We start from the raw sequence: 20,760 nt of genomic DNA on the forward strand, positions 1-20,760 counted from the left end.
GATTTTTTTCAATACGAGATTAGGCAATGCGAGGCTTGGAGATTGTCATACCATTGCAAGACTTACTCTTCAGCTCTTTCCATACCAGGCCTACCAGGCCAAACACCTACCAGAACCACAAGTTCAATTGTGGCGGCTATGCGCGATTGCTGTCGAAAAAGGCAAGACTATTATTTGCAAAGCAAGGTATGTAGGTAGGGAATCCCAAGATGAGATTTGCCGATTTGGTACTGTTTTTGTAAGCTGGAGAGTCAGTTAATCGTATTTTGATGACGCATGACCTACCTCCCTAAATAGGTACCTATGGACTAGAACTGACTAAATATTTTAAATCTCGGCTAGACCCGACCAAGCCACCCTTGGGTAGTTGTGGCTTTTTATAATCTGCAGAGCGAACAAAATCACAATTGCACAATAGCTTAATGGTGTGGACTTTGTGATCGTTGCCGACTTTGGTAATGATTTTCGCAAAAACACAAATCGGGATACTTGATTACCGCCGCGGACATTAAATCGGTAAAGGCCCACGCTGCTTACCCAGGCATAAACGTACGATGACAAGGCATGGTTGTTTCCCTGGTCCCCTAATAGTGAAGATTGTGCAAAGGTCGCCTCGACTTGATTTTGAAAAATATAAACTCCGCCATCGCTACAATTGTTTCTCTCACCTTTGTGACAGCTCTCTACAGCCCCCCTAATAATGACCCTTTCAACCTGTTTATAGACCACACACTCTTTTAGTACTCTCCATCATAGACACTCACCACCCACTCCAGCCATGCGCTTTCCATCACTCGTCTTCTGCGCAGCCGCTGCTTGTCAAGCTGTTGCAGCTGCCGTCCCAGAACAACTCTTTCTCGGAGAGACTTTTACGCCCAAGGAGTTGGAGTTCTTTGACGGACTCGCAACCCGAACGACACATGGCAAACCAGACCCGTTAAACTACCACCCAAGTGTTAAATTGGTCAACGAGCTGTACATGTCGACATCCACGGTGAAAGAAGTCGCCGTCAGACATGTGCAAAAAGCGAAATGCCCCAACAAGTTCGTCTACGCGATAAACACAAAGGGGATAGAAGGGTCTTTTCTAGAGGGTTCTGCCTTGTACGCAAAGCAACAAAAAGAGAAACCGAATCCCTCGGAGGGCGAGTGGTTGGCGACTGCAAGGATCCCAAAGAAGAATATTCGAGGTTGGTATGTCATTTTGCCAGATGGAAGTGAGAAATGGGTAGACAGGGAGGAGTACGAAAAGAAAATGCAAGAGCAGGCTGGGGAAAGGGATCGCAGCAATCGTGATAAAGGCAAGTGCATCACCGGAGGTTGTTTTCCAATCTCCAGGTCGTCGTGCTTGGGCCGGCGTCACTAAGGTAGTCGACGATGTTGGTGCAGTCCGGTTGTCTTGGTTATAAAGGACCCATGGATTTACGCAACCCTTTTTTTGTGTTTGGAACAGACTGTAAATAGATTCCTTTTTATATTAGTAAATAGACCAAGTATAAGGCGATTCGAATGTGTTTGTCGCAGCTGAGCAGACATGGACGGCGAAATTTTAAAACAGGCGGGATTATATGCAACATGCAGCAGTAATCGAACAAGCACCATTATGTTTACATATTTCTTCCTATGCTTTATTTCTCACGTGTTCAATGGCAGAACCGACAAGCTTCACAAACTCCTCTTCTCCCATGCTGACGTCGGCAGAGTGCCAATCGGCCCGTTTCTCCAGATGCGCCCCTCGCCTATAGAGCAGCTTATTCTCTTCCTCTTCTTCCAAGTCGCGTCTTGCTTCTAGTTGTCTCTTGTACGTTTGTTGGCGCAAGGTCTGCTTACCAATCTTTCCCATCCCATTTTCCATGACCCCTGCTATCGGACCTGTATTGACAGCAGCTGTAACTTTGTGAATTCCATCTTTTCCCTTATCTGCACTCTCCTTCGGGATCGTCTTGCCTTTACGCTGAAATAATCGTGGCCCAACATGTACGCGAGGTTACGAAAACCCTTGTAGTTCATCACGTCTGGCAATATCTCAACAATGGCCCCGCCGCCGACAGCCTCCGACGCAGCCCGGAGAAACATGACGTGCGTCAGCCCAGCGCCGTGCACCCCGACCAGGACATCGGTCTCGTGGCGCACGAGCCGGATCTGCTCGACAAACGACAGCGTGGCAAAGTCGACGCTCCGCACCTGCACGTCGGGGTAGGCCCGGCGCGCCGCGTCGAGGAGCCGCTCCTGGCCCAGCAGCTTGCGGCTGCCTCGGCGGTCGATAAACGTCACCCTGAGCTTCTTTTGCAAAACGTTGGCGGGCTTGGGCTTGAAGGAATCCACGCCCAGGTGGTGCAGCACGCGGCGGACAAACAGCTTGACCAGCGACGCGTCGCTGCAGTTGCGCTCATCCCAGTCGTTCTGCCACAGGGGGTTCGCGGCACCGGCGAGCGGGACGACGATGTTGTGCGGCTGCCCTGGCGCGGCTACCAGTGCGGTGTCGGGCGATGATGGCTTTTCGCTGTGTTGCAAAGCGTCGAGTGCGGCGGACAGTCGGACGGGCTTTTGCCCTGCTGTTATTGTCCAGAGGTCAAAAAACGGACCGTCCTCGGCGTCGTCTAGAATGACGACCTGAGCCCTTGCGACATCGTCTGGCGTGTAGAAAGGCGCCCCGAGAGCGTCAGGGTTCGCGCTTAACCTCAGCACGTCCATTGTGTGCGTCAGAGCCCATATTTCCATGAGCGAGTGCCAGGGATGAGCAGAGCCCTCGCGTTTGACCAAGATGCTTATGGGCGGCCGCTGTTGCTTCTTGGTAGCAATGCCGTCGTCTTGAACCTTTTTGAACGGCTTGTCGACGAAGCCGACATAATTACCAAATACTACCCCCGGTCCTGTATTGTACCAATAGCTTCTGATTTGCTGGAAAGAAATGAGCCCACGCTTCGTCTCCTCCAACGTCGGGGCCCGCGGGTCACAGTTCAGAACGAATCCTTTCTTGCTCGGGTCCAGCACGGCGCCCTGGGCGATGCAGAGCGAATCCTCGGAGCCCTTGCCTCGCACATGGCTGTGGAAGCAAGTTAGACGAGAAGACCTGTCTTGATCCGGTGCGGCGCAGTACTCGATGGAATTGTCTCGGAGGTTGGTGAGGTATGTGGGCCCGAAGCGGTCGTTACAATACTGTTGCCCATCGGATGCTGTCGAGTTGCCTGTAATACTGTCAAGTCCTAGCAACTTGAGCTCCGGGAGTGTGGGCGGGGGAGAGCTTGGTCTCTTATCTCTGGCAGATCCAGGGACCAGACGTGACAGCCAGGCAGTTTGGGCAGCACCTGGGAAAAATAGCTTTGTCGAGAAGACGAGGAAGAGAACAAACAGTGCCAACGATACTGGTACGAATAGACGCCTCAAGCGAGGGAACTGTAATGATTTGAAAGTCATTATAGCAGACGCATCTCTACAAGGCGCGACAAGATCATCGGGGACGTGCTTAGCTCAATATTTATCTACTCAGCCCTTGTTACTATTCAAAGGCTTGCGCGTCCATGCCGGCAGGTTGTGTAACAAGCGCTGCAAAGAGTTGTTCCTAGCTCACGTCAAGTGGGGTGAATGCCACTGTCCGACCTGGTCCTGAATATAAATCACATCCGCTAAATGGGGCGCGCATGTCGTGCAATCAGGGTCCTGGCCGTGCGCACTTGAGAATACTAGGACTATCCCAGATCCAACCGAGTTACAGATATTGAAACGTCAGCTTTTCTCCAGTATAAAGGCTATCAATGAATAGGTTTTCGCAGGTGGTAAAAAAGTGGATGATGGCAATTGCATAGAATACCATGATGGATCCAATCCTGAGTCCCGTCCTGTTCTACCCACAAACTCAAAGTCAACACTGCGTTGGGATTTGTACCGCGAGTTCGTGCAAATCGAATGTGCAACCCGGAAACATGCAGGACTCATCCCTGTCAGGAGAGTTTGCTAATTCTAGACTTTGGCAGGTGATCTGCAAAATTACAATCAAGTAGAAGGAGTCATACATTCAAAGGCACTTGTGCTTCTCACGGCTTAATTTCTTTTCCGGTGTACTGTAGCCCACTGTATCTCGGAATAGCGCCTGTCAAGGTTCTCACCTTTTCACCTTGACCGACACTTCTCTCTCTACCGGGATAAGCCCAGGACCTCATGAGGCTCATATCATCGTGCCGGTGCCATAAAAAAGACACCCTGCTTGAGAGCTCACTGCGCTTGTTGAGGGGAAAACAACCAACAGGGAAATGTGCAGAGGCTTGGTATGGCATCATGGGACTTGAGCACGTTGACTACTGAATAAAAGTGAATGGGATGGGTGTGGATTCGTTCCCAACATGATTCCAGAGCGTGATCATTCAAAAGAGGGATCGTCCCCCGATACACAGTGTCGCGGCGTAGAACAGGTGGGATAGATTATCGATTAAATTTTGCGCACAGAATCTGCAAATACAGCCAACGACCACACCAAAAACGCCGACTCATCAACAATCAACCACCAATACCTCACTCCGCAGCTAAGACCTTGCCGTTCCAAGCACAACACCTGCAGGATCCTGTGTGGTAGCATCGCCCCAGGTAGCCTCCCACCCGTTGTCATTCAGGTACTTTTTCCAGTCCCTGTCGTCATCGTCCAGATTCCGTGACGCCTCGGGAATGACAAACAATGCAACTGCCGCGCCCACCACGGCAAACCCCGACCCTATCAGAAACGCAGCCTGGTTCCCCTTGGCTGGGTCGTCAACGTACGCGTTGAGTATCGCCGTAAAGACCTGCGTGCCCAGAGCCGCCCCGACCTTGCTCCATGCCGCCACCATGCCCATCATCTGACCCCTGATGGACGTGGGGAAGCACTCGGTGGAGGCGATGACCACTGTGCTTCCGGGCCCGACCTCCCCCAGCGTCAGGAACACGCCGTACATGACCACAAACAGCGGAAAGATGTCCTGGATGGGCCCGATGGCGCCGCCCAGCACGAAGCCCAAAACAGCCTGCAGCGTGAACCCCAGCGCCATGGTGCGGCGCCGCCCGATCTTGTCGGAGAGGTAGCCGCCCAGGAACGGACCGGGGATGTAGAAGCAGTTGATGACGACTCCCCAGCCGAGCGTCTTGACGAGGCTCTCCCCGGCGTTGACGCGCGAGATGATGGTGGAGCTAAAGATGCCAAACGGGATGCTGATCCAGTTGTACAGAAACCAGGTCCCCGAGCAGCCCAGGAGCGGCCTCCAGTACCGCTTCAGGGCGAGGAGGTAGGGCGTGCGCTGTTTCCGCATGGCGCTGCGCCGGTAGGCCGTCGAGACGGCCATGCGCAGCCGGAACCAAAAGATGAGCAGCGGCGGGAGGGCGCCGAGGGCAAACGCGACGCGCCACACCACGACGTAGCCGTCGACGGTCTGCTCGCCGACGATGAGCAGCAGCAGCAGCGGCACGAGCCCGGCCCAGACGTAGCCCAGCGACGCGGAGAGGTCGGCCAGCATGGCGAACATGAAGCCGCGGTGTCGGCGGTGGGCGGCGGACTCGTCGGTGGCTTCGGCGGCACCGGCGCCCGCGACGGGGTACTCGCCGCCTGCGCCGACGCCCGCGACGCCCCGCGCCACGATGAGCATCCAGAACATGCCCGTGTCCGAGGTGCCGGACGCGCCGGCGCTCATGGCGATGCCGACGACCAGCAGGATGGTGGTGGCGACGGCGCCGGTCTTGCGGCCCAGCTGGTCGGCGACGACGCCAAACACCAGCATGCCGATGATCATGCCGATGAGAAAGGCGTTGGACAGGCGCTGGCGGATCTCGGGCCCGAGGGCGCTCGGGTAGAGGATGGCCAGGATGAGGTTGACGTTGCCGATGACCGCCGCGTTGTAGCCGTCTGACCCGATGGCGAGGCCCGAGAAGAGGATCATGAGCCAGACGGACAGTTTGCTAAAATAGGTCTTTTCGGTGGTTGCCGTCTCGATGTCGGGCTGCTCCGTGGTGGAGGCTTGTTTTGTCTTGTCATGATTGGCGTCGGGCGGGATTTGTGAGGTTGGGTCCGCCATTTTGAACGATGCTCCCGTCGAGCAGGCTCTAAATGTCTATGCAGTCCTAGATTCTAGTCTAGATCTAGTGGCTAGCTGGAGAAAGAATACCAGTGATCGTTGCGTTTGAGCACCACCCACCGCAGGCACCAACCGCCATTTTGAGCAACGCTTCAAGCCATCAGGTATCAATCATTCGGCTTCGGAGCCTATCGGAGCAGCTACAATCTCCAATCAAGGAAGTGGTATCGGTATCAGTTACTAAAAGTGCGGAGACTTGATACTGGGTTGCCATGCGTTTACTGGGGCACGGTGACCACCCGGCTGGTACAGGCAGGCCAAGTACCTGTGCCGCGGGCGGCGCTGTCAAACCACTAACAAAAATTGATTTCTTGCAGAAAATATCAAATTTTCATCGTTTGCCTTTTGTCTTTTTGTATTTTTCTCGGTTTTTCCTCTTCTTTCTGGTTCCAGCGAGTCCTGTCTCGTCTGTCAATCAATTGAGATCACGTACGTTACAGGCATCATCCCAGCATGTCTCAGCTTATCAACCCCACTATCGGGACTGCCTCCGGAGGCGACCGAGGAGCCTCTTCGCTCTGGGCGAGACGCCGATTTTGATTCCTGCCACCAACAGTTGCCTCTTCAAAGGTGATGGTCAATGAATCGGCGAACCTCAGCTAACTGAAATGGAGAAATCTTTACACACCCCGTTGCGGCAATCGCCCAGCCCGCGCACCACCTGGAAGTCATGGCTTGGAGCCGTCTGCGTCTCGGCGCTGATGCTAAGTGCCGTGCGCACGTGGTCGCCGACCTCAACTGGGAAGTTGGAGCGCGTTCAGAAATGTGCCATCAAGAACCTCCATCGCAACACCTCATTTCTCGACGTCGAACCAATCAAGGCCGATGAATTCATTGAGCGTCGTGACAGGCTGGCCAAGGCACTGGTTGCCGATGGTGTGGACGCTTTTGTGCTGGAGCCTGGCTATACTTTTCAGTAAGATAAAATGGTCATGATGCCATTCGCGACCGTCGCAGCCTCAAGCTGACTGACACTCTTAGGTACTATGGAAACATCTCCCAGCAGGACTGGGAACCGTGGGAGCCTGAAGAACGACCTTTTCTCATGCTCATCCTCCCACAGACCTCCCCAACCGGCGAGATTGTCGCCAAGACTTCCTTCCTTGCACCCCATTTCGAGGAAGGCCGCGTGCGCATGCTGGGAATCCCGTCGCGAGACAAGGAGCTCGACATAGTCATCTGGGAAGAGCACTGGAACCCGTACAAGACCCTGATGGAATCCCGCCTCTTTCCCGATCCCGAGACCCCCACAGGCAAGCCGACCCCCAAACCAAAGCTCATGATGGACGAGGAGATTCGCGACTTTATCGTGCGTGGTTTGGACTCGGCCGGATTCGAGACGGTCGCCCTGGGCCCACAGGCCGATCTGGTGCGGCAGCTCAAGAGCCCCGCCGAGGTGTCCCTCCTGCGCGCCGTCAACACGGGCACCGTCGAAGCCGTCCGCGCCATGCGTCCCTGTCTCGAGCCCGGCCTGACTGAGGACCAGGTGCGCGACGTGCTCGACGCGTCCCTGCTCTCGGTCGGCTTCGGTCTGTTCTTCAACATTGTGCTGTTTGAGGAGCACGGCGCCCTCCCGCACGGCGGGTTCGTCACGGGCTGGAAAAGGGTCACCCCCGAGTCCATGATCGTCATCGACGTGGGCGCCCACTACCTGGGCTACAGCTCCGACATTTGCCGCAGCTTCTTCATCGACCCGCCCCAGACGGCTTCGTTCCGGACCAAGGCCGCAGAGGCGGCGGGGTGGACGTCCAAGGGCCGCACTGCCAGCGACAGCCTCCGCGCCGAAAAGAACCACGTCTGGGAGGTGGTCTTTGCCGCGCAGACGGCGGCCGCCCACGCGTTCAAGGCCAACGGCACCGCGGCGGATGTGGACATTGCAGCACGCACCGTCATCGAGGAGGCAGGATACGGCGACGCTTTTACGCACCGGCTGGGTCACGGCATCGGCATCAAGGCCCACGAGCCGCCATACCTCAACAAGTGGAACACGGGGGCGATTCTGAAGCCGGGCATGACCTTTACCAACGAGCCGGGAATCTACCTGGAGAACAGATTTGGCGTGCGGCATGAGGACATTTACCTTGTCAAGGAGGATGGAGAGGCCGAGCTTTTGACGGGGCGGCGGGCTCGGGGGCCGTATGACCCATGATGGGTTGTGAATCTGTGTGGTTGTTGCAGTCTAGCTCTAGATGTTTAAATCGCGTGACTGGGCGACGTGGGTAGGTTGTCAAGGAGCTATATTTCTCGTAGCAACCATCACAATTTTAGTTCTAGTATTTACTGTGTATATACGTCCACACTAAGCACCTTGACAGTCTTGACAGTCTTGACTTGAGATTGCTTGTTCCCAGCTTTCGCACAATACCCAGGTTCAGTCTCCCAGCAAAACATGCAGGAAGCCTACCGCTGCGCCTCCTTCAAGTCGACCCACAGATCGGGCTTCATCCAGGTCTGGTACGTGTCCATGTCGGTCTGCTCCCAGCGGCGCATGCACTCGCGGCCGGCGGCGCTGTCGGTGGGCTCGAGGTCAAAGTGCCAGAGCAGGTGGGCCAGCACGAGGCGCAGCTCAAAGTAGGCCAGGTTCTTGCCCATGCAGCCGCGCGGGCCCGTGCTGAAGGGCTGCGAGGCGCCGCGGCGGTCGGCGGCGTAGCGGGGATCCGCGCCGCCCTCGTCCAGCCAGCGCTCGGGCGCAAACCTCTCGGGGTCGGCAAAGTTGCGGGCCGAGAACACGGCCGCCCACGGCGCCACCGACACGGTCGTCCCCGACGGCAGCGGGCAGCCGGCCACCACGGCGCCGCACGCCGGCACCACGCGCGGCTGGTTCGACGGCGCGGGCGAAAAGAGCCGCAGCGCCTCCTCGAGCGTCGCGTTGAGGTACGGCAGCGCCCGCACCGTCTCCCACTTGATGTCGCGCGGCGAGGCAAAGGCGGCGCGCACCTCGGCGGTGGCGCGCGCCCGGGCCTCCGGGTGCCGCAGCATAAAGTAGGTCCAGCCCGTCATGGTGTTGGCCGTGGTCTCGCTGCCGGCGCTGATGAAGAGCACCATGTTGAGGATGATCTCGGTCGGGCTCAGGGCGGCGCGCGAGTCCTCGCTGTCGAGGATGTGCTTGATGAGGTCTGGGTGCTGGCGGTCCGGGTCGGCCAGCCGCGCCAGCGTCTTGGCCTTTGAGTTGGAAAAGTGGATGGTGCGCCACTGCGCCGCCTCGGCCGGTATGATGATCTTGACCAGGGCCTTGTGCAGCAGAGTGCCGGTGCCGGCCACCCGTCTGATGGCTTGATCCCAAGTTGCCGCCTTGAAGATGTTGATGATGGCCCGCGCCCACTCGTTGGACTCTCCGCCGTCCAAACACCCAAACGGCTCAGCAAAGCAAATGTCGCCAATGATGTCGAAAGTCGTGTACGTATCTGGTTGTGTGTGTGGGGCTGCATGTCAGTGCATGTTGGCTGTCAAATGTCAAAGTGGGTTTACCAAGCCTCCAAAGGTCACAAGTACATACACCATTCACCCATATTTACCGATTCCTTGTTCCGTGCCTTGGCCCGCAGTGCCGTAATCAGCTTGTCGACGTGCACCCGAAGAATATCCTGCTGCTGTAGCAGGGCACGGTTGGTGAACGGTGCCGCTAGTGCACGTCGCTGTCTAGTATGCTCTTCATTGTTGGCCAGGCTGATGCCGGTTTGTCCGTTCAGGGGAGAGACGGCCCCTATAAAGACTGGACTCTTTTCAAAGTTGGGTGTCGATTTCTTGTTGCTGTCAGCACTGATGACTTTTTGGAGGTTTTCGTGGGAGCTTACAAGGAATCCGTAAATATCATCCCACGCCTCTACATTGATGAAACTGAGCTCGTTGGGCGCAACTCTGACAATGGGGCCTTAACCGCCAAACCACCCAGTCAGTATTCTTCTGGGATGCCCTTTAGAGTAACTTTATGAACTAACCGTATTTTTCGTGCAGTTCCCGGTAGGCCTTGGGCTGTCGAGCTCTGAGAAGCGCCCAGGCGGCAGGAATCTGAGTGATGCTGTTGAGCCATGGGCCAGGGTACCGCCGGAGTGGGTGGAAAAATCTCATGCGGAGTACGTGAATCGTGAAAGCGACAAGAATCTGAGCACGAGCAATACTCCATGCCGTCAGTACGGTTCAACATACACCTTTTTGTCAATACTATCAAAAATAAATGGTACTCACCGTAAAAGTTACAGCCATGCCGAGGTGGCCGGCTGTGGGCTTGCCCATAGTTTCCAGCAGGTTTGTGCCATACATTTTGCTAACTAACAGAGCTCAAGTGGCCCAGTAGATGCTGAAAACTGTGGCAGAAGTTAAGACTAGTGTCTGGCAGGAATGGGAATCAACAAAGGTTCAGCAGCTAATATGGTGCTGTCGTCCTGCATGACAAAAAGGGCTTCTTACAAATGCCCCAACATCCCTCTCAATACCAAGACTACCCCGCAGAATCCTCGAGATGTTGTGTTTTCTTTCCCTTGGCGCCGCTCTTCGGGCCTCCGTCCGAGGTGAAGACTCAGAGGCCAGCATGCCCCGTATTTTTAACTTTGATATCGCAGTTAACCAGTTTTATATGGGGAACATTATGCAGAACGCGCCTTTCCGGGTACGGTAACATTGCATTAGCTTGGGTGACCTGTCCTTGTTTGATCGAAACAATATTACGTAACGTTGCGTACCCCCTGTTCGGCACCCCCCCTGTTCGGCACCCAAAAATAACAACACTTTTATTTTTATCCTCCAACTTCTATTATAAATATCTCGATGAATCTGTCACTTTTGGATTTACTTTTTTCTGATTTTAATTCTCCATTTTCCAATGAAGCAATATACTGAAAAACAGCTTATATCTGCAATTAACGACGTCAATAATGGCAATCCAATTGCAAAAACCTCCCGAAAATGGGGAATACCTAGGTCTACACTTCAAAGTCGACTTAAAGGTTCTCAACCTTATAAAAAAGCACAAAGCCCTTTTCAAAGGCTTTCCACGGAACAGGAAAAGCATTTGGCTGATTGGGTACTTACCCAAACAGCTTTAGGGCTTCCGCCAACGCATCAAGAATTACGCTTTTTTGCCGAACGAATTCTTCAAGCCGCCGGAGAGACAAAAGGCCTTGGAAAACGTTGGATAACTCGTTTTTTGGCTCGTTATCCAATCCTTAAAACCCAAAGGCCCCGTCGAATAGATAACGCCCGGGTTAATGGCGCTACTACGGAGGTAATTAAATCTTGGTGGCTTTATATTACGAACCCGGTTATTAACGCTATTAAACCGGAAAACCGTTGGAATATGGACGAAACCGGTATAATGGAAGGCAAAGGATCTAATGGCCTAGTATTAGGGCTTAACGGGATCCGGCCGTTGCAACGAAAAGAGCCCGGAACGCGTGGTTGGACGACTATAATCGAATGTATATCGGCTACGGGCGTTGCCCTCCCTCCCCTCGTTATATTTAAGGGAAAAAACGTACAACAACAATGGTTTCCCACGGATTTAAGCCCTTTCGATAATTGGCAATTTCATGCAACCGAAAACGGGTGGACAAATAACCAAACGGCTATCGAATGGTTAAAAAAGGTGTTTATTCCGTATACCCAACCTTTAACCCCTGAAAAGCGGTTATTAGTTTTGGATGGCCATGGATCACATATAACGGACGAATTTATGCTTCTTTGCTTGCAAAATAATATTCAACTCCTATATTTACCCCCTCATTCGTCACACGTTCTTCAACCATTGGATCTATCGGTTTTTGGGCCGTTAAAAGAAGCTTATCGACGTCAACTTGGATTTGTTAGCCAATTTTGCTGTTCAACAGTTATTGGAAAACGAAATTTCCTACTTTGTTATCGAGAGGCCAGATTAAAAGCATTTATAGCAAAAACCATTCAATCTGGTTGGCGTACAACGGGGTTATGGCCGGTAAACTTGGTTAAACCACTTTTAAGCCCTTTTTTGTTAGAAAATAGCAACGCCAACGTTATAAAAGATAAAAACAACGGTTTGCAAAGGGATAAAACACCGGAAAGCCCAGCCCAAAAAATTAACGACCCGTCTTTACTTATTTGGAAAACCCCTAAAACGACCCGAGATATCCGACTTCAACTGCAAAAACTTTCCCAATCCAACAAAACCAACGCTACTTCACGTCTTTTATTTGCAAAAGTCCAAAAAAGCTTCGAAGCCAAAGATACCCTTTTGGCTAGCGCCCAGCAAAAAATCAGCTTATTGGAAGCACAACTGGAGGCAATACGGCCGGTTAAAAGGAGGAGGGTGGTTCCGGATCCAAACGAGCTTTTGGTTAACAAACAGAACATTATTGGATTGCAGGAAAATGATATAGAAAATTTGGAACCTTTAGCTGATGAAGAAGAGGTTAATGAACCGGAGAAGCGTGAAAACGATTGTATTTTTGTCCGTTGATAATTTTATATTTAAATCAGTTTATAAAAGTAGGCATTTCGTTGTTAGATTTTCAGGGTGCCGAACAGGGGGTACGCAACGTTATAGAACCACCCTGGTGTGTGTTTACCAGAGCGGCTAAAATTGGAGCCTGCTGATCCGTCAAGTCACTTATACATGTACTATGGATATGTTGGCAGTGCAAAACGGTCAACACCAGTATACTAACCAGATGGGCAGTAGCCACAATCCACATTGCCAACTACTGAATGGCTTGCGAGTCAGGACATGCATCGCGGCACTATTAGCAGAGGAGACTGGGCCGATATCGAAGCAAAGACTGAGGAAGACTCATCTCTGAACTTGTGGGGGTTTTGAAATTCCCAATCTCAGTGGTTCTCGGGGGTTCACTCTTTATTTCTTCCATGATGTCTCTTAGGCCGTTCAAGATTTGCAGGATAGTCCGTTACCCCCAGAGTGCCCGGAGCCCTTCAGCCGAACTTGGTGAAGATCTGTGGTGATCAACTGTCATGTGCCGCATCAATAGATTATCAACAGAGTATCAACGTCACAAATCTATTGTACTTTAATGCGCGTCACATTCAGACAAAAGTCAACATTGCATGACGAGACGACAACCCGTAGTAATTATAGACTACCTAGCAGTGTTTACTACCATGATACCATGATGCTGTCTTGTTTTATAAGAAACCCAGGCAAATTGTGAGCAGATATAGTCACCATACTTTCAAGAATCTGATCTACTTCAAAGACGCCATGAATTCTCCCAGCTATTTCCGCTCAAGGTCGTGGCGCATCGTAATCTTCACCTTGAGTGGTGTCTTTTCCCAAACCTGAAAGACTTTTTGCTCCTTGATCCAGCGGCTGCACTCTGGAGAGAGGCTGAGATCAAAATTCCAGAGGAGACGCCCAAGGATGAGACGCATCTCGATCCAAGCGAGGCTAAAGACGTTTTGTCAGCCTGGGTGCCAGAGGAAATGGGGTGTTTTGGATATTTCAAAGCGGTAAAAAACTGAAGAATCGGATAACTGTACATACCTCTGCCCAATGCAAGACCGCGGACCCAGCCCAAACGGCATCGAAGCATCGAGATTGTCGTCATTATAAGGAAACGGCGGATCCTTGAGCCAGCGCTCAGGCACAAACTGCTCCGGGTTTGTAAAGTTGAAAGGCGCCATGCTCGCCCCCATGGGATGTGAAAAGACAAGAGTGCCTGGAGGCACCATCTCCCCGGAAATGAAGGCCCCGGTCTCGGTGACCAGTCGCGGCTGGCCTGAGGTAGACAACAGCAACTAGGTCAGCATATCTGTAGACGAAAGAAATTGTAAACTCTTAGACTAGTCATAAAACAGCAAACATACCGGAAGGCAAGGCGGGGTATGTACGTCCAGCCTCCTTGAGCACCGCCGTCAGGTACTCCAGCTGGGCGAGCGAGGACGACGTAATCTCGGCCTCGGTGGCGAAGCTCGACCGGATCAGGCTCGTCAACTTTTTCATCACGTACGGGTACGTGCAAAGGTGATAGGTTACGCCAGCAAGATATGACGCGCCTAGACCTGCTTTTAGTCATTCTGTCGCGACAAAAAATAGGCGATAGGGCGACTGAGCTTTGGCGACTTACTAGTTTCGCTGCCGGCAATGATGAGGAGGGCAGAGTTGCTAATGATTTCGCCCTCGGACATGCTAAGTGTTGATGTTGACTATTAGCTGCAGGGCAGACAAGCTGGCGAGGAGTCAGAGGACTGGCGACCATGACATACCCCTTGTCGTCATTGTTCTTCAACATATAACTCATAAAATCGTGCTTGCCCTCATCGACACCTGTTTCGATGGTACCGTTCCCGTATAAAATTACCTTTCCTTCCACGGTTTGCAATTGGTATAGTTTTTTTTTGCTGCCAAAATATCCGTTGTTTCGCTACGACCTTTAGTAAAATATAATTGCCTTATATTCCACTGTCGAAAAATGTTTATATGGGCCTATTATCGAGTCGTATATCGAAAAACATATATTTATATATTGCTATCGTATCCTATATAACGTTTAGGGTTTTTGGTTCCGTTCCTGTTATCGCCGTTCGGTGCCCTATACCGTTTAACTGTTTTAATTTTTTAATTTGCTGGACTCGCGTCGTGGGTCCTTATTTTTTTTATCCCTGGGTATGCGGCTATTTTTTATTTCGATTAAATTAAATGGGTATTTCGCTGGTACGGATGTTTTGCGTACGTTCGTGGTTATTTCGTTATTTCGTACGTTGGGGTTCCACATAATTTTGGTTATTGGTGCAGGTCCTGGTTGCCGTAATTTCTGTTCGTACCAGGCCTGTATTTTGGCTAATATATATATTTTATATACGTTTCGGGTGCATTTATACCATAAAAACTGTTTTTGGTTGCAATACGCTATGGGATAATTGTCGTTAGGCGTAAAAATTGCGGCTGGTTTAATATTAAATTTTATTTTAATTTCCCAATTTGGTAGATCGGTTATAGTATATATTTCGTAAATGTTTGTTATTTTGCGTCGTCGTGGGAAAAAATTGTGGATTATTTTCCTATTTAAATGGAATCCACAATTGTTTTGGAAATATTTTGCCCAAAAGATTTTTGCGTATTAAAGGTATTTGGTGTCCAAAGTCGGATGGTTTCCAAAAATTGCATTAATTGGTCCTATAAAATATCGGATTTATGCCTGAAATGGCAATCCGGGAAATTGTACTAATTGGTCGTTTCGGTATAAATCGATGTGCTTTTTTTCGTATATATGTCACAGACCTGAAGGACAGCCACTGGGCTGTCGCTTAGTCATGACCCCTGTCACGTGAAGGCGCGAGGGCCGAGCGCCTCGCGCGCGTATATCTACGCGAAATCTCTGCAGTCTCCGATATGTAGCTCCTCGAGCTACGTCTTCGTCAACAACCACCTGCTACCCTGTACCTGGAAGACTAGATAGCCAATATACTCTGTCCTGTTACCTGATCGCCCGCACCTACCTGTCCGCCCTGCCTGCCCGTGACATTACGTAGCTCCTTCATTAGGTGCCCGCGATGCCTGCGTCACTGCAACCCCCGATCTTAACCGATTCGACCGAGGAACTGATCGAACACCTACAAGGACACCCTGAACAATGGGTGTCTTACATCTCCGATTCCTACCAAAAGCTGCAACTATTGCACGATAGCAACGTCCGCCTGAACTCCTGCCTAGAAATGCAGGAAGCCGAGACCCAACGCGCCCGCGCCGAGACCCAAGGCGCCCGCGCCGAAACGGACCGTGTCCGCGACAAGGCGCAGGCCGACATTCTGGCCATGGCCATGGAAAAGGCCTCCGCCATAACCTCCCGGGATGCCGCTTTCGCCGAATTAGAGAAAACACGGTCCGAACTGAAGGAAGTTCGGACCGTAACGCTACCCACGGTACACATAACCACCCCCGCCCCAACTACCAACACGCCTGTTGAACCCCTTATGGTTACTCCTATGGGAACGACTCCGCCGCCTGCTTCCGAACATCCCGCCTCCGCCCGCCTTTCTGAACGACTTCCAGACCCCGATAAATTTACGGGCGCCCGCTCCGACCTCCGCCGCTTCGCCACCCAAATCCGGGGGAAGATGACCTCAAACAAAGACCGCTTCCCCAACCCCGAATCACGCCTGATTTATGTAGCCGGTCGACTGTCCGGTAAAGCGTACAACCTGATCCTGCCCAAAATGGTCGGAGGCACACCCCAATTCGGAGATTATACGGATCTCCTCCAATACCTAGAGGAGGCATTCGGGGACCCCGACCACGTCCAAAACGCACAAAACAAACTATATGCCCTGAAGCAGCGGAACGTAGATTTCGCCGAGTATCTGTCGGAGTTCCAACGCCTGTCTTTGGAAGGAGAAATGCCGGAGGATGCCCTCCCCCCTCTTTTATTCCAGGGAATATCGGAAGAGCTCCAGGACATGCTCCTCCACAACCCCGCCCCATCTCGCCAATACCACGAATTCACCCGACACCTGCAAAGCTTGGATAACCGCTACCGCCAGCACCAGCAGTATAAAAATAGACAGACACGTACCCCTCGGGCCGCAGCGCCCCCCGCGCGCGCGGCTCCCCGAACCCAACCCGACATACCGCGGGCCGCCCCCAAGCCAAACGCGGAGCTCCCGCTTAACGACCCTATGGACCTGAGCAGCCAACGCCGCCACAACCGCAAGGAAAACATGCTATGTTACCGTTGTGGATCCCAAGAACATTTCGTTGCCAAATGCCCGGAACCGGATACCCGCCGCACGCGGCTGCACCAGGCCGGAATCGAACGATCCAGGTCCAGGTCCAGGTCCCCGCGCCAAATACAAACCAAACTCCCTAAAAACCCCCGCCGCGGCTCGGACGCCAGCCGCTCCAGCAGCCGAAGTTCGAAAAACGGAGCCCGCCTGGGATAAGTCGCCCCCAGGCCGCCAAGGCCGCGCATAGACCGCCGGCGATCCGCATCTCTGCCGCCGCCGTTCACGGGTTCCCCGTTGAAGAGGAATATAACCAACGATCCGACCTGATGATCCTGCCTGCCGAACTGACAGTGGGGGGCCAAAACCTCCCAACCTATGCCCTCACCGATTGCGGTGCGGAAGGAAAATGCTTCCTCGACCAAGGATGGGCCGAAGAACGCCAACTACAAATGTATCCGCTGCGAAACCCATTCGACATCGAAGTATTCGACGGAAGGACCGCCGAAAGTGGGAAGTGCACCCATTATGTCCGAGGACAATTGAGAATCAAGGACCACATCCAGAAAAACGCGCTGTTCTTCGTCACACAGCTAGCCCACTACCCCATTGTGCTAGGAATGCCTTGGCTAAAGCAGCACGATCCAACGATTGGATTCGCGTCACACGTTATTACGTTTGACAGCGACTATTGCCGCCGACACTGCAATATGCCCGACAAACCGGAGAAGGTTAAAGCTTTACACGCCGTACCAAAAAAAAGCCGCCCCCAGTACCAGGCTGACCGACCGCCGTCCCTCCGCGAAATGGATATCGCCCCTATCTCCCTGCAAGCCGCGAGCATGTACGCCCGCCGCCGATCCTGCCGACTGTACGCCGTAACCTTGAAACAGATTGATAAGGTCCTAGCCGCCGACCCCCAAAATAGGAACGGGCCGACCCTGCCCGAAACAATCCGGGAATTCGCGGACGTATTTTCCCCGCAAGAAGCCGAGAAGCTGCCCCCACACCGACCGTCCGACCACCATATCCCGCTTATAGAAGGAAAAACGCCGCCGTTCGGCCCCCTGTACGCCATGTCCCGCGAAGAGCTGATAGCCCTTAAGGAATGGCTGACCGCAGAGTTGAAAAAAGGGTTTATCAGACCCAGTTCGTCATCCGTCGCCTCGCCCGTTTTGTTCGTGAAGAAGCAGGGAGGAGGGTTGAGGTTTTGCGTGGATTACCGCGCGCTGAATAACATTACCGTAAAAGACCGTTACCCGCTGCCGCTAGTCCGAGAAACCCTGAACAACCTGGCCGGCATGAAATTCTTCTCGAAAATCGATATCGTCTCCGCTTTTAACAATATTCGGATTAAAAAGGGGGAAGAATACCTGACGGCATTCCGCACGAGATTCGGCCTATACGAAAGCCTAGTTATGCCCTTCGGGCTGACGGGGGCCCCCGCGACGTTCCAGAGATATATAAACGACTCCTTGCGCGAATATTTAGACGTATTTTGTACAGCCTACCTGGACGACATCCTGATTTACAGCCGCACCCGAACCGAACACGAAGAACATTTGAAGCTCGTATTGGAAGCCCTGAGGAAAGCCGGGCTGTATGCCAACGCCGCGAAATGCGAATTCTTCGTGAAAGAAACCAAGTTCCTGGGCCTACTGGTCGGCGTCGAAGGCGTGAAAATGGACCCTGAGAAAATCACCGCTATCCTGAACTGGCAAACACCCAAAAAGCTTACTGACGTGCAAGCATTTTTGGGGTTTGGCAACTTTTACCGGCGCTTTATCCGAGATTTCTCAAAGATCGTAGCCCCTTTGACGAGATTGACCAAGAAAGACGTCGCATTCGAATGGAATAGCGCCTGCGAAACCGCCTTCCGACTGCTGAAGAGAAAGTTTACCGAAGCCCCCGTACTGGCGCACTTCGATTGGGAAAAGGATGTGATCCTGGAGACCGACGCTTCCGATTATGTTTCTGCGGGAATATTGTCACAATACGGCGACGACGGAATACTCCGCCCCGTCGCGTTCTTTTCGAAAAAACACACAGTTACCGAATGCAATTACGAGATTTACGACAAAGAATTGCTAGCCATTATCCGCTGTTTTGAAGAATGGCGCCCGGAACTCGAAGGGACGTCGTCCCCGGTCCAAGTAATTACGGACCACCGCAACCTGGAATATTTCACGACGACGAAAATGCTCAACCGCCGACAAGCCCGATGGGCCGAATTCCTGTCAAGATTTAATTTCCGTATCACCTACCGACCCGGGAAACAAGGAGCGAAGCCCGACGCACTAACCAGGAGGTCAGAGGATATGCCTGAGGAGGGGGATGAACGACTTAAGCACCAAACACAAGTCGTACTGAAAGAACACAATTTACCTGCCCGCCCCACCCGGTTACAACCCATAATCCGCCAAAACAAACCCCTATTGCCAAAACACCTGATAGAGCTACTAGACGCCGGATACGAATCCGACCCGATAACGCAATCTGCCCTAGAAGCGTTGAGGACAGGCGCCGACCGCCACCCCAAGCTGCAATTGGCCGAATGCGAAGAACAATCCGGCTATTTGTATTACCGCAATAGACTGTACGTACCCGATTCGAATAATCTGAAAGCCGAGATCCTGCGCCGCTGCCACGACTCCCCCGTCGCCGGTCACCCCGGCAAAGCAAAAACCTACGACCTGCTGTCCCGAGAATATTACTGGCCCGGAATGCTACATTACGTATTATTATGGGTAAAGAAATGCCAGACCTGCCGCCGAATCAACCCGTCCCGCGAAGGCCACCAGGGCCTCCTGCGACCCCTGCCCACTCCTGAACGCTCATGGCAACACCTGTCGATGGATTTTATCACACATTTGCCGCAAAGCAACGGCCACGACGCCATCCTAGTGGTCGTAGACCGCCTGACTAAGATGAGACACTTCGTCCCTTGTAAAGGGACCTGCAATGCCGAGGACACCGCCAACCTGTACCTACACCACGTATGGAAACTACACGGGTTGCCCCTGACGATAGTTTCGGATAGAGGCACCCAATTCGTGTCGAAGTTTTGGAAACACCTGACAACCCGTTTGAAAATCGACAGCCTGCTATCCACTGCTCACCACCCCGAGACTGACGGACAGACCGAGCGTTTTAACGCGTCCCTGGAACAATATTTGAGAGCTTATGTGGCCTACCTGCAAGATGATTGGGAAAGTTGGCTTCCCCTCGCCGAATTCACAGCCAACTCCCACAAGTCCGAGACCACCGGAACCTCCCCGTTTTACGCGACTTACGGATTCCATCCCCGCATGGGATTCGAGCCGGTACCCCTGAACCAGCCTTTGCCCGCCCAGCGGGATGCCGAAAAGCTAGCCGCCCGAATGGAAGCCATTCTGGAACAAGCCCGCGCCGAAATGACCGCCGCCCAAACCCGTTACGAAGAACAGGCGAACCGACACCGTACCCCGGCCCGCCGGCTTACCGTCGGCCAATATGTATGGTTAGACGCACGGAACATCCAGACCGCCCGCCCGCAGAAGAAACTGGATTGGAAGAACTTGGGACCCTTCCGAATTTCTGAAGTGATTAGCCCGTACGCCTACCGTTTGGACCTGCCGTCGTCTATAAGAGTACACCCTGTTTTCAATATAAACCGACTAAAACCTGCTGACGTTGAGCCCCTGCCGGGCCAACAACCTGCACCGCCACCCCATTTGGAAGTGGAAGGTGAGAGAGAATACGAAGTCGAAGAGATCCTCGACTCCTTTTGGGAAACCCGCGGCCGAGGAGGCCGCCGGCTGAAATATATCGTCCGTTGGGCTGGATATAGCGAACCCACGACTGAACCTGCCGATTACCTGGAAAACGCTGCTCAATTGGTAAAGAATTTCCACCGTCGATACCCCCATAAGCCCGGGCCCCGGCCGTGACGGAGCTCGGCCTGGAAGGGGGGAATACTGTCACAGACCTGAAGGACAGCCACTGGGCTGTCGCTTAGTCATAACCCCTGTCACGTGAAGGCGCG

The 20,760-nt window shown here is 52.9% G+C and overlaps 6 protein-coding genes across 6 annotated transcripts; 2 read left to right on the forward strand and 4 right to left on the reverse strand.

Annotated features, from left to right (window-relative positions):
• Nucleotides 1–778: 778 nt before the first annotated feature.
• On the forward strand, nucleotides 779–1,488 carry MGG_16977 (uncharacterized protein; the record flags this gene model as incomplete). The annotated part of the gene is made up of 2 exons (XM_003713176.1): nucleotides 779–1,194; nucleotides 1,482–1,488. 2 exons carry the CDS (start codon nucleotides 779–781, stop codon nucleotides 1,486–1,488), a joined length of 423 nt encoding a protein of 140 aa, XP_003713224.1.
• A 375-nt stretch (nucleotides 1,489–1,863) lies between these two features.
• MGG_07979 (uncharacterized protein) lies at nucleotides 1,864–3,417 on the reverse strand (the record flags this gene model as incomplete). The annotated part of the gene is made up of 1 exon (XM_003713177.1): nucleotides 1,864–3,417. One exon carries the CDS (start codon nucleotides 3,415–3,417, stop codon nucleotides 1,864–1,866), a length of 1,554 nt encoding a protein of 517 aa, XP_003713225.1.
• Nucleotides 3,418–4,378: 961 nt separating this feature from the next.
• MGG_07980 (metabolite transporter) lies at nucleotides 4,379–6,263 on the reverse strand. The gene has a single exon (XM_003713178.1). It carries the CDS (start codon nucleotides 6,033–6,035, stop codon nucleotides 4,521–4,523), a length of 1,515 nt encoding a protein of 504 aa, XP_003713226.1. The 5' UTR covers nucleotides 6,036–6,263; the 3' UTR covers nucleotides 4,379–4,520.
• Nucleotides 6,264–6,623: 360 nt separating this feature from the next.
• Nucleotides 6,624–8,476, forward strand: MGG_07981 (aminopeptidase ypdF). The gene is made up of 2 exons (XM_003713179.1): nucleotides 6,624–7,011; nucleotides 7,077–8,476. The coding sequence occupies exons 1-2, from the start codon at nucleotides 6,704–6,706 to the stop codon at nucleotides 8,242–8,244; spliced, it is 1,476 nt and encodes a 491-aa protein (XP_003713227.1). The 5' UTR covers nucleotides 6,624–6,703; the 3' UTR covers nucleotides 8,245–8,476.
• Nucleotides 8,338–10,661, reverse strand: MGG_07982 (cytochrome P450 monooxygenase). Its single transcript, XM_003713180.1, has 6 exons — nucleotides 10,503–10,661; nucleotides 10,281–10,424; nucleotides 10,034–10,196; nucleotides 9,890–9,966; nucleotides 9,592–9,838; nucleotides 8,338–9,499 (listed from the first exon to the last, which is right to left on the reverse strand). Exons 2-6 carry the CDS (start codon nucleotides 10,353–10,355, stop codon nucleotides 8,496–8,498), a joined length of 1,566 nt encoding a protein of 521 aa, XP_003713228.1. The 5' UTR covers nucleotides 10,356–10,424; nucleotides 10,503–10,661; the 3' UTR covers nucleotides 8,338–8,495.
• A 2,466-nt stretch (nucleotides 10,662–13,127) lies between these two features.
• Nucleotides 13,128–14,273, reverse strand: MGG_16978 (uncharacterized protein). The gene is made up of 4 exons (XM_003713181.1): nucleotides 14,144–14,273; nucleotides 13,884–14,072; nucleotides 13,561–13,795; nucleotides 13,128–13,464 (listed from the first exon to the last, which is right to left on the reverse strand). Exons 1-4 carry the CDS (start codon nucleotides 14,202–14,204, stop codon nucleotides 13,293–13,295), a joined length of 657 nt encoding a protein of 218 aa, XP_003713229.1. The 5' UTR covers nucleotides 14,205–14,273; the 3' UTR covers nucleotides 13,128–13,292.
• Nucleotides 14,274–20,760: the final 6,487 nt, after the last annotated feature.

This window comes from Pyricularia oryzae, chromosome 3, assembly GCF_000002495.2.
Source record: "Pyricularia oryzae 70-15 chromosome 3, whole genome shotgun sequence".
In the NCBI taxonomy this organism is placed as follows: domain Eukaryota; kingdom Fungi; phylum Ascomycota; class Sordariomycetes; order Magnaporthales; family Pyriculariaceae; genus Pyricularia; species Pyricularia oryzae.